Raw genomic sequence first — 13,175 nt, 5'->3', positions numbered from 1 at the left:
ACCTATAAGACTCCTGACTGATCTCTCTTTTGAAACCTGGCAGGCCAGAAAGGATTGGCACAAGATCTTCAATGTGATGAACAGAAAAAATATGCAGCTGAGAATCCTTTATCCAGCAAGTCTGTCATTTAGAATAGAAGGAGAGATAAAGGTCTTCCCAAACAAACAAAAACTGAAGGAATTCATCACCACTAAACCAGCCCTACAAGAGATCCTAAGGGGCATCCTGTGAGACAAAGTACCAGAGACATCACTACAAGCATAAAACATACAGACATCACAATGACTCTAAACCCATATCTTTCTATAATAACACTGAATGTAAATGGATTAAATGAGCCAACCAAAAGACATAGGGTATCAGAACAAGACCCATCTATTTGCTGTCTACAAGAGACTCATTTTAGACATGAGGACACCTTTAGATTGAGAATGAGGGGATGGGGAACTATTTATCATGCTACTGGAAGCCAGAAGAAAGCTGGAGTAGCCATACTTATATCAGACAAACTAGACTTTAAATTAAAGGCTGTAACAAGAGATGAAGAAGGGCATTATATAATAATTACACGGTCTATCCATCAGGAAGAGCTAACAGTTATAAATGTCTATGCGCCAAATAGCGGAGCCCCCAAATATATAAAACAATTACTCATAAACATAAGCAACCTTATTGATAAGAATGTGGTAATTGCAGGGGACTTTAACACTCCACTTACAGAAATGGATAGATCATCTAGACACACGGTCAATAAAGAAACAAGGGCCCTGAATGAGACATTGGATCAGATGGACTTGACAGATATATTTAGAACTCTGCATCCCAAAGCAACAGAATATACTTTCTTCTCGAGTGCACATGGAACATTCTCCAAGATAGATCATATACTGGGTCACAAAACAGCCCTTCATAAGTATACAAGAATTGAAATTATACCATGCATACTTTCAGACCACAATGCTATGAAGCTTGAAATCAACCACAGGAAAAAGTCTGGAAAACCTCCAAAAGCATGGAGGTTAAAGAACACCCTACTAAAGAATGAGTGGGTCAGCCAGGCAATTAGAGAAAAATTAAAAAATATATGGAAACAAACGAAAATGAAAATACAACAATCCAAACGCTTTGGGACGCAGCGAAGGCAGTCCTGAGAGGAAAATACATTGCAATCCAGGCCTATCTCAAGAAACAAGAAAAATCCCAAATACAAAAATCTAACAGCACACCTAAAGGAAATAGAAGCAGAACAGCAAAGGCAGCCTAAACCCAGCAGAAGAAGAGAAATAATAAAGATCTGAGCAGAAATAAACAATATAGAATCTAAAAAAAACTGTAGAGCAGATCAACGAAACCAAGAGTTGGTTTTTTGAAAAAATAAACAAAATTGACAAACCTCTAGCCAGGCTTCTCAAAAAGAAAAGGGAGATGACCCAAATAGATAAAATCATGAATGAAAATGGAATTATTACAACCAATCCCTCAGAGATACAAACAATTATCAGGGAATACTATGAAAAATTATATGCCAACAAATTGGACAACCTGGAAGAAATGGACAAATTCCTGAACACCCACACTCTTCCAAAACTCAATCAGGAGGAAATAGAAAGCTTGAACAGACCCATAACCAGCGAAGAAATTGAATCGGTTATGAAAAATCTCCCAACAAATAAGAGTCCAGGACCAGATGGCTTCCCAGGGGAGTTCTACCAGACGTTTAAAGCAGAGATAATACCTATCCTTCTCAAGCTATTCCAAGAAATAGAAAGGGAAGGAAAACTTCCAGACTCATTCTATGAAGCCAGTATTACTTTGATTCCTAAACCAGAGACCCAGTAAAAAAAGAGAACTACAGGCCAATATCCCTGATGAATATGGATGCAAAAATTCTCAATAAGATACTAGCAAATCGAATTCAACAGCATATAAAAAGAATTATTCACCATGATCAAGTGGGATTCATTCCTGGGATGCAGGGCTGGTTCAACATTTGCAAATCAATCAACGTGATACATCACATTAATAAAAGAAAAGATAAGAACCATATGATCCTGTCAATTGATGCAGAAAAGGCCTTTGACAAAACTCAGCACCCTTTCGTAATAAAAACCCTTGAGAAAGTCGGGATAGAAGGAACATACTTAAACATCATAAAAGCCATTTATGAAAAGCCCACAGCTAACATCATCCTCAATGGGGAAAAACTGAGAGCTTTTTCCCTGAGATCAGGAACACCACAGGGATGCCCACTCTCACCGCTGTTGTTTAACATAGTGTTGGAAGTTCTAGCATCAGCAATCAGACAACAAAAGGAAATCAAAGGCATCAAAATTGGCAAAGATGAAGTCGAGCTTTCGCTTTTTGCAGAGGACATGATACTATACATGGAAAATCCGATAGACTCCACCAAAAGTCTGCTAGAACTGATACATGAATTCAGCAAAGTTGCAGGACACAAAATCAATGTACAGAAATCAGTTGCATTCTTATACACTAACAATGAAGCAACAGAAAGACAAATAAAGAGACTGATCCCATTCACAATTGCACCAAGAAGCATAAAATACCTAGGAATAAATCTAACCAAAGATGTAAAAGATCTGTATGCTGAAAACTATAGAAAGCTTATGAAGGAAATTGAAGAAGATATAAAGAAATGGAAAGACATTCCCTGCTCATGGATTGGAAGAATAAATACTGTCAAAATGTCAATACTACCCAAAGCTACCTACACATTCAATGCAATCCCAATCAAAATTGCACCAGCATTCTTCTCAAAACTAGAACAGGCAATCCTAAAATTCATATGGAACCACAAAAGGCCCCGAATAGCCAAAGTAATTTTGAAGAAGAAGACCAAAGCAGGAGGCATCACAATCCCAGACTTTAGCCTCTACTACAAAGCTGTCATCATCAAGACAGCATGGTATTGGCACAAAAACAGACACAGAGACCAATGGAATAGAATAGAAACCCCAGAACTAGACCCACAAACGTATGGCCAACTAATCTTTGACAAAGCAGGACAGAACATCTAATGGAAAAAGACAGTCTCTTTAACAAATGGTGCTGGGAGAACTGGACAGCAACATGCAGAAGGTTGAAACTAGACCACTTTCTCACACCATTCACAAAAATAAACTCAAAATGGATAAAGGACCTGAATGTGACACAGGAAACCATCAAAACCCTAGAGGAGAAAGCAGGAAAAGACCTCTCTGACCTCAACCATAGCAATCTCTTACTCAACACATCCCCAAAGGCAAGGGAATTAAAAGCAAAAATGAATTACTGGGACCTTATGAAGATAAAAAGCTTCTGCACAGCAAAGGAAACAATCAACAAAACTAAAAGGCAACCAACGGAATAGGAAAAGATATTTGCAAATGACATATCAGACAAAGGGCTAGTATCCAAAATCTATAAAGAGCGCACCAAACTCCACACCCGAAAAACAAATAACCCAGTGAAGAAATGGGCAGAAAACATGAATAGACTCTTCTCTAAAGAAGACATCCGAATGGCCAACAGGCACATGAAAAGATGCTCAACGTCACTCCTTATCAGGGAAATACAAATCAAAACCACACTCAGATATCCCCTCATGCCAGTCAGAGCGGCCAAAATGAACAAATCAGGAGACTATAGATGCTGGAGAGGATGTAGAGAAACGGGAACCCTCTTGCACTGTTGGTGGGAATGCAAACTGGTGCAGCCACTCTGGAAAACAGTGTGGAGGTTCCTCAGAAAATTAAAAATAGACCTACCCTATGACCCAGCAATAGCACTGCTAGGAATTTACCCAAGGGATACAGGAGTACTGATGCATAGGGGCACTTGTACCCCAATGTTTATAGCATCACTTTCAACAATAGCCAAATTATGGAAAGAGCCTAAATGTCCATCAACTAATGAATGGATAAAGAAATTGTGGTTTATATACACAATGGAGTACTACATGGCAATGAGAAAGAACGAAATATGGCCCTTTGTAGCAACGTGGTTGGAACTGGAGAGTGTGATGCTAAGTGAAATAAGCCATACAGAGAAAGACAGATACCATATGTTTTCACTCTTATGTGGATCCTGAGAAACTTAACAGAAACCCATGGGGGAGGGGAAAGGAAAAGAAAAAAAGAGGTTAGAGCGGGAGAGAGCCAAAGCATAAGAGACTCTTAAAAAACTGAGAACAAACTGAGGGTTGATGGGGGGTGGGAGGGAGGGGAGGGTGGGTGATGGGTATTGAGGAGGGCACCTTTTGGGATGAGCACTGGGTGTTGTATGGAAACCAATTTGACAATAAATTTCATATATTAAAAAAAAAGAGGCAGAGTATCATTAAACTAAAGGCTTTTCACTCCAAAAAAAAAAAAAAAATCTAATTTGTCTGACATAAGCATGGCTACTCCAGTTTTCCATCGCCTCACTTTCAATCTGCAGGTGTCTTTAGGTCTAAAATGAGTCTCCTATGCAGCATATAGATGGGTCTTGTTTTTTTTGTTTTTTTTTTTTAATTTTTTTTTTCAACGTTTATTTATTTTTGGGACAGAGAGAGACAGAGCATGAACGGGGGAGGGGCAGAGAGAGAGGGAGACACAGAATCGGAAACAGGCTCCAGGCTCTGAGCCATCAGCCCAGAGCCCGACGCGGGGCTCGAACTCACGGACCGCGAGATCGTGACCTGGCTGAAGTCGGACGCTTAACCGACTGCGCCACCCAGGTGCCCCGGGTCTTGTTTTTTTAATCCATTCTTATACCCTGTGTCTTTTGACTGGAACATGTAGACCATTTACATTCAGAGTGATTACTGAAAGGTACGAATTTAGTGCTATTGTGTTACCTATAAAATTGGTATTTCTGGTGATGTTCTGTGTTCCTTTCTAGTCTTTATTGCTTTTGGTCTTTTTTCCCCCCACTCGAAGAGTCCCTTCTAATATTTTTTGCAGGGCTGGCTTAGTGTCACAAACTCCTTTAGTTTTTGTTTGCTGGGAAACATTTTATCTCTCCTTCTATTCTCAATGACAGTCTTGCTGGATAAAGTATTCTTGGTTGTATATTTCTCCCATTCAGCACATTGAATATATCCTGCCATTCCCTTCTAGCCTGCCAAGTTTCTGTGGATAGGTGTGCTGCGAACCTGATCTGTCTTCACTTGTAGGTTAAGGACTTTTTTTTCCCTTGCTACTTTCAGGACTCTTTCCTTGTCTGTGTCTTTTGTGAATTTGACTATGATATGTCTAGGTCATATGGCCAGCTTTTGTTGAATTTCATGGGACTTCTTTGTGCTTCTTGGATTTAAATGTCTGTATCCTTCCCCAGATAGGAAAGTTTTCAGCTGTAATTTGCTAAAATAAACCTTCTGCCCCTTTTTCTCTTTCTTCATCTTCTGGGACTTCTGTGATACAAATATTATTGCTCTAAGAAGTTGCTGAGTTCTCTAAGTCTACCTTCATGATTCATTACCTTTCTTTCCCTCTTCTTTTCAACTTCATTATTTTTCATAGTTTTATCTTCCTTATCACAGATTCTCTCCTCTGCTTTGTTCATCTTCATTGTTATGGCATCTGTTTGGGTTTACATCTTGATTATAGCTTTTTTAATTTCAGCCTGACTCGTTTTTAGTTCTTTAATCTAAAAGAACTAAAAGTTCTTCTAAGGGATTCTCTAGTGCCTTCTATGCATTTTTCAAGCCCAGCTAGTATCCTTATAATTGTTGTTTGAAATTCAAGTTCACACGTCTTACTTCTATCTGTATATCTGTATTGATTAAATCCCTGGCTATTACTTCTACTTCCTGTTCTTTTTTTTTTTAATGTTTATTTATTTTAGAGAGAGAGAGAGAGAGAGAGAGAGAGAGAGCGCGCGCGCATGCAAGTGGGGGAGGGGCAGAGAAGGAGAGGGAGACGCAGAATTCAAAGTAGGCTCCAGGCTCCCAGCTGTCAGCACAGAGCCTGATGCGGGGCTCAAACCCATGAGCTGTGAGATCATGACCTGAGCCGAAGTCAGTCATTTAACTGACTGAGCCACCCACATGCCCCAACTTCCTTTTCTTTCTTTTGGGATGAATTCTTCCATCTTGTCATTTTGTCCAGAGAAGAAGAAGAAGAAGAAACAAACCCTAGATCTAGGTACTTTGATCTGCTTGTTAAAAGAAGCTTCCACAAAGTAGTCATTTTTCTACTTGTAGACTTGTGATTTTGTTCTCTCAGCCCTCAGATTGATTTCTTGGGTGTTTAGAATGATTTGATATTTATCTAGCTGTATTTGAGGGATGAGGCAAACTTAGAGCCCCCCTACTCTTGCACCATCTTAACTCCTCTCCCTGGGGAATGTATAGCAAATGGCATCTCAGGCTTTTAATTTGAGTCACATCTTTTCATATGCTTGTTGGCTATTTGTGTATCAATTCTTTTGTGAAATGTATTTTTGTAAAACTGTTTCATAGCTTTTTGCCTAGTTTTAAGTTGGTCATCTGTTTATTATTGACTTTGGTGGAATCCATTACATATTCTTGATACAAGTCCTTTGTCAGATTCATGTCTTGTGAATATTTTCTCCCAGACTGTTGCCTGCCTTGTCATTTTCTTACTGATGTCTTTGATGTGTTGTGATGAGCAAAGTTTGAAGAGCAAGTTCTTAATCAAGTCCAATTTATCAGTCTTCCCTTTTATGGGTTAGTGCTTTTTATGTCTTAAGAGATCTTTTCCTACCCCAAGTTTACAACAATATTCTCCTATGTTTCTTCAAGAAACCTTATAACTTTAGCCTTTATATTTAAACCTGCTATACATCTAAAATTATTTGTTGTGTGGGGCGCCTGGGTGGCGCAATCGGTTAAGTGTCCGACTTCAGCCAGGTCACGATCTCGCGGTCCGTGAGTTCGAGCCCGGCGTCAGGCTCTGGGCTGATGGCTCAGAGCCTGGAGCCTGTTTCTGATTCTGTGTCTCCCTCTCTCTCTGCCCCTCCCCCGTTCATGCTCTGTCTCTCTCTGTCCCAAAAATAAACGTTGAAAAAACAATTTTTTTTAAATAAAAATAAAAATAAAATTATTTGTTGTGTATGGTAGGAGGTAGAGGTTGAGGTTCATCTTTTTTCATGTGTTTATCCAGTTATGCTAGCTGTTTTATTTTTTCAAGTTTTTTATTTCCGTTCCAGTATAGTTAACATACAGTGTTATGGTAATTTTAGGTGCACAACATAGCCTATTCATCAATTCTGTACATTACTCAGTGATCATCATCGTAAGTGTGCTCTTTATTTTAATGCTTATTTATTTATTTTGAGAGAGAGAGCAGGACAGAGAGAAAGAGGGAGAGAGAGAGAATCCCAAGCAGCCTCTGTACTATCAGCATAAAGCCCAACAGGGGCTCAAACCCACTAACCATGAGATTGTGACCCAAGCTGAAATCAAGATTTGGATGCTTAACAAACTAAGCCACCCAGGTGCCCCCAGTGTTCTCTTGATCCCCATCACCTATTTCACCCATCTCCTCACCACCTCCCCTCTGGTAACCATCTGTTTGTTCTTTATAGTTAAATCTGTTTCTTGGTTTGTCTTTCTTTTTTCCCTTTGCTCATTTGTTTCGTTGCACATTTTAAAAATTCTTTTATATTCTCATTGAATTTGCCTTGGTGCCCTTGTCAAAAACCAGTCAGTCAATGACATATATATAGGCATACCTCTGGCTCCTCTATTCTGTTCTATTGGTTATGTTTATTCCTTGCCAGTATTACATTGTTTTGATTATTCTGACTTTGTAATAAGTTTTGAAATCAGTGAGTCCTCCAACTTTATTCTTTTTCAAGATTGTTTTTGTTTTCACAGTTTAGGTTCTTTGAAAGTTGTCAATTTCAAAACCTGCTGTGATTTCATTGGGATTATGTTGAATCTATAGATGAATTTGAGGAGAATTGACTCTTTAACAATATGGAGTCTTCAAGTCTATATGTATGATTTATCTCTCCATTTATTTGGATCTTTATCTATAGGAAGCTATTATAAATGGTATTTTTATTGTACTTTCCAATTGTTCTTTGCCAGGTTATAGAAATACATTTTTTTTCCATTTAACAACCTTATTCAGGTATAATTTGCATAACACAGAAATCACCCATTTTAAGTCTGCAGTTCAGTTCTTAGGTCAGTTTATACAGTTTTAAAATGATCACTATAATACAGTTTTAGAATATTTCCATCACTCCAGAAAGTTCCCTTGTGCCTGTTTGTAATCAGTCCCCACTCCCAACCCAGCTCTAGACTACTGCTGACTTCCTTTCTGTCCCTGTAATTTTGTCTTTCTAGAAATTTCATATAAATAGAATCGTATAATATCTAGTCTTAGGTGTCTGACTTCTTTAACACAGAATACTCTTTTTAAGTTTCATCCATATTGTCTTAATCGCTCTTTCCTTTTTTATTGTGGAATAATAAAATCCATTGTGTGGATATACTACGTTCTGTTCACTCATTCATCAATTGATGGATATTTCTATGGTTTTCAATATGGGGATATTTTGAATATTGCTGCTATGAACACTAGTACGCAAATTTTGGGGTGGATGTGTGTTTTCATTTCTCTTGGGTGTACACCTAGGAATGGAATTACTGGGTAATATGGTAACTGTGCTTAACTGAGGAACTGCCAGACTGTTTTCCAAAGTGGCTGCACCATTTTACATTTCCACCAACAGTATATAGAGATTCTTATCCTCCACATCCCTGTCAACACTTATTATCTGAGTTGTGCATTATAGCCATCCTAGTGGATGTGAAGTAGTATCTCATTGTGGTGTTGATTTGCATTTCCCTGGTAACTAAGGATGTTGAACATCCTTTTATGTGTTTATCGGCCATTTGTATATCACCTTTGGAGAAGTGCTTATTCAGATCTTTTACCCATTTTTTTTAATTGGGGTAAAATTCACATAACATAAAAATTAACCATGTTAAAGTATACAATTCACTGGCATTTAGTACATTCACAATGTTGTGCAACCATCACTTGGTTCCAAAATGTTTTATCACTCCAAAAGGAAACACCATACCCATTGAGTTGTCACTCCCCGTCTCTCTCTACCCCAGTCTCTGGTAATCACTAATTTGTTTGTTGGCTCTATAAATTTACCTATTCTGGAATTTCATATGAGTAGAATGATACAACATGTGACCTTTTGTGGCTGGCATCCTTTATTTGGTGTAATGTTTTGAGGTTCATCTGCATGGTACCATGTATCAGTACTTCATTCCTTTTTATGGTTGAGTGATATTCCATTGTGTGAATATATTTCATAGTTGTTTATCCATTCCTGAGGTGATGGAAGCTTGAGTTATTTCCAATCTTTGGCTGTTGTGAGTAGTATTGCTGTAAATGTTCATGTGTAAGTAATCAAAAGATTTTTAGCTATCCTGGATCTGTTGATCTCTTCCATAAATTTTAGGATCAGCTTGTCAATTGTCAATTTTTGCAAAGAGATCAGCTGTGATTTTGATCTCACTGAATCTGTAGATCAACATAGGAGGTATTGCCATCTTAACAATATTAAGTCATCCAATCCATGAACATAGACTGTCTTTCCATTTATTTTAGTCTTTAATATTTTTCAACAGTGTTTTTGCAGTTTCAAAGTATACAGATTTTACTTCTTTTGTTAAATTGCAAATTGTATGCTTACTATTTTAAATTGAATTTTCCAATTTTTTTTTTTATCTGCCAGTACTTAGAAATACAACTAATTTTTAAATCAACATTTAAACCAGTATCCTGAAATCTTGCTAGCTTCTTTGTAGATTTCTTGGGATTTTTCTATGTAAATAATCATGTCATCTACAGGTAAAGATACTGTTACCTTTTTCTTCCCAATCTTTATGCCTTTATTTCTTTATCTTGCCAGTTGCACTGGCTAGGAGTTCTAGTACAATGCTGAATGGAAGTGATGAGAGAGAATACAGCCTTTGTCCTGATCATCGGATAAAAGCATTTGCTATTTCATCATTAAGTGTGGTATAAACGTTAGGACTTTTTTTGTAGCCATACTAGATTTTTCATAAAGTACTCTAACCCTGATTAAACTAAAGAGACACCAGTGTTAAGGCTGGGACTTTTTTAGTAAAAAGAGATAATTTTTGAGATTTGTTCAGAATGACTTTACCAGGCACAGGATAGAAACCCAACCCACATTAGCATAAGCAAGAAGAGGAATTTGTTTCGTATGTAGTAAGAACATTTAGGAGTCTATCTGCTTTAGGCACAGAGGGATCTGGGGAATCAAAATGCCATCAGAATAATTTCCATCTCTTGATTCTTTTTACATGTTTACTTCAATGTCAGCAGAACTGCCCCTCCCCCAACTCTTATCACCTCATTTGCCAAAGATGTCACCAGCAGCTCCAGATTTATGGCCAGCCAACTTAGCAACTCTAATGAGAAGAAAGGGCCTGGTGTTTCAGTAGTTCTGAAAAAAAAAAAAAAAAAAAAATACTTCTCAGGATTCATTATTTGGATCAACTCGGGTCACATGGCCATTCCTGAACCAATCACTGTAGGCAAGGAAATGGAATGCCCTGATTGGTCAGGCCCATCCTACCTGCTCCTCCCCCTTGGATCCAGGGGTGGGTGAGCCCCACCAAAGTATAATGGATGGAAAATGGGAGGGGCAGTTTCACCAAGAAAAATCAGAGTGCTGATTCCAGAAAATGAGGGAAGAGGTATCAGCCAAGCATAAACCACCACTGCCCACACTCTCACGCAGATGATCTCTGTGTGTTCCAGGTCTGGCACTATCCCTGGACTTCTTTGAGCTTCGGAGTCCCCATTTACAGCATGCAGGTGGTGGTCCCTGTCCTCGTTGGCCATATCTGAAAGGTCCCATGAGGCATTGTATGGGAAAGCTGTGTCTAAACTATAAAGTACAGGGGCGCCTGGGTGGCTCAGTCGATTCAGCGTCCGACTTCGGCTCAGGTCATGATCTCACAGCTCATGGGTTCGAGCCCCACATCAGGCTCTGTGCTGACAGCTCAGAGGCTGGAGCCTGCTTCAGATTCCATGTCTCCCTCTCTCTCTGCCCCTCCCCCGCTCATGCTCTCTCTCTCTCTCTCTCTCTCTCTCTCTGTCAAAAATAAATAGACATTAAAAAAATTTTTTAATAAAAAAATAAACTATAAAATATGGTGCACACATAAGGGAGCAGTCACAAGAGTGATTACTGAGCAGCTGTTCTAACCCATCTGTCCATCTGTCGTCTTCTGTCTCTCTCACAGAGCACTTGAAGAAGCCACTTGAAGACTATATGGCCCTCTTCCCCAGTGTGAGAATTCTTCGAACCAAGAAGCGGGAAGGGCTGATAAGGACCCGGATGCTGGGGGCCTCTGCAGCAACTGGGGATGTCATCACATTCTTAGACTCACACTGTGAAGCCAATGTCAACTGGCTCCCCCCCTTGCTCGGTAAGAGACCCTCCCAAGGCAAGGTGGGCCCCAGCCTTCTGCAGGGATCATCCACAAGGGTTCTCTTGACTGCTTGAGATGCTGCCATCCAATGCCAGGTGCCATGAGGGATTCAGGAATGCTCACAGAGACCTTAAAAATCCATTCGAGTCCTGTCCCTTCGTTTTACAGAGAAGGAAGCTGAGAGGGGAGGTGACTTACCCAAAGTCCTACAGCACACTACAGTCTAGTTACATGATTGCCTCTCCCAGCTTAGTTCAAGTTTTATTGGAAAGCAAGTCAAGGCTGTCTGCTGTAGGAGCCACATTGTGGAGGGACATTATCCTAGCAACTTAGAATAGTTAACCTTCAGTGCCCTGCTATTGAGCCAGGGAAGTGATAAGCATTATCTCCAGTCCTCACAAAACCATGCCAGGTCAAAAGTGTCCCCATTTCATAGTAGAAGAAGCTGAGGTTTGGAGATACTGAGTGACTCAATATTGTTCCCTTGGGTCATAAGTGTCAAAGTTACCATCTCTCTGGCCCCAAATTTTGTCCATGGTCAGAAATCACACTGCCTCCCTAAATTCATTTCCTCTCTGGAGAGTTTCCAGCAGCTATCAGGAAAGGGCTGTGGACAGGGCGGCATGATCCAGAAGTCATCCATCATAGCCATGTGGACAGAAGGGAGACAAGGGGATTGGATGCTGGGCAGTGAGGTGCCTCATAGCTTGTTGAAGAAGCAGGTCTGAATTCTGCGGAGCTCAGATTTGTGGAAGGTGATGAGCTGGTGCTAACAGGTGGACATCAAAGAGGAAATGTCCTACTGAGATTGGGAATCAGGTGAGGGACAGGCCAGAGACAGATTGGAGAAGCGTTATCAATCCAGGGAGAAATTGAAACTCACAAATGAATGGGGATGCTCACCATAACAGAAAGCTCAGGAAGCAAAGGAGACTGTAGTTCAGGGCCAACTTGAGCCTGTGTCAGAATCACCTGGGAGACTCACTAACACAGAGTGCTGGACCCCACCCCAGAGTTTCTGATTGGAGAGGTCTGGGGTAGGGTCTGAGAAGCTGCATTTCTGACCAACTTCCAGGTGGTGCTAGCACTGCTGGTCCGAGGACCACACTTGGACGAGCACTGGTTAGACCATCAGGCAGAGGTGAGAACAGAAAGCAAAACCCACACGGTTGAATGGGCTAATCCAGCCAATTTGTTTTCTAACGCAGATCAGCATGGAACTTCAGTATTAGATGATACGCTTCTGATCCCAAGGGTCCAGGATCCCACTGGGTTAGGAAAAGGATATAACCCAGATTTTCTGGTAAACTCCGTATTTAATTAAACCAAGAGGTCTCTGCGTCTGCCTCTCATTACCGAAAGAGAAAAAGAAAAAGAGAAAGAAAAAAGTCTCACCATAAATCACCTAATTTATAGTGCTGAAGGAACAACTCATTTGTTGGGTCATTCAGTGACTCGAAGTGGAGGGCCACAAAGCTGAGCTGGGAGTCTAAATAGCCCTTAACTCTGTTTCTATGGAAATATATGAGGGTAATTTTCATAATCTGCAGAATACATGGAGGAAACATTCTCCCTCTTTTTATTTTTTCTTTTTCCAATAGAAATGTGAACCAATGGTGTAGATGCAAAAGTCTGTCCCTGTTAATATGAGCAGCCGACAGAGCGCATCAGGGCTTTGTCTCAAAACCATTAACACCTCCATGCACAGCTCTCTCTGCCTTCTGTGCA

At 39.9% G+C, this 13,175-nt stretch overlaps 1 protein-coding gene across 3 annotated transcripts in view; it reads left to right on the top strand.

Annotated features, from left to right (window-relative positions):
* Positions 1-13,175, top strand: part of GALNT10 (polypeptide N-acetylgalactosaminyltransferase 10) — a 224,938-nt gene that overhangs the window by 172,216 nt on the left and 39,547 nt on the right. For all 3 annotated transcript variants that reach the window (XM_045436518.1, XM_045436527.1, XM_045436507.1), the window contains exon 5: positions 11,259-11,444. In XM_045436518.1, the coding sequence (XP_045292474.1) occupies positions 11,259-11,444 (186 nt within the window). The remainder of the gene's footprint in view (positions 1-11,258; positions 11,445-13,175) is intronic.

Source organism: Leopardus geoffroyi, chromosome A1, assembly GCF_018350155.1.
Source record: "Leopardus geoffroyi isolate Oge1 chromosome A1, O.geoffroyi_Oge1_pat1.0, whole genome shotgun sequence".
Classification (NCBI taxonomy): domain Eukaryota; kingdom Metazoa; phylum Chordata; class Mammalia; order Carnivora; family Felidae; genus Leopardus; species Leopardus geoffroyi.
Note: the sequence above shows the minus strand (reverse complement) of the source record. Positions and strands in the feature narration are given on the sequence as shown.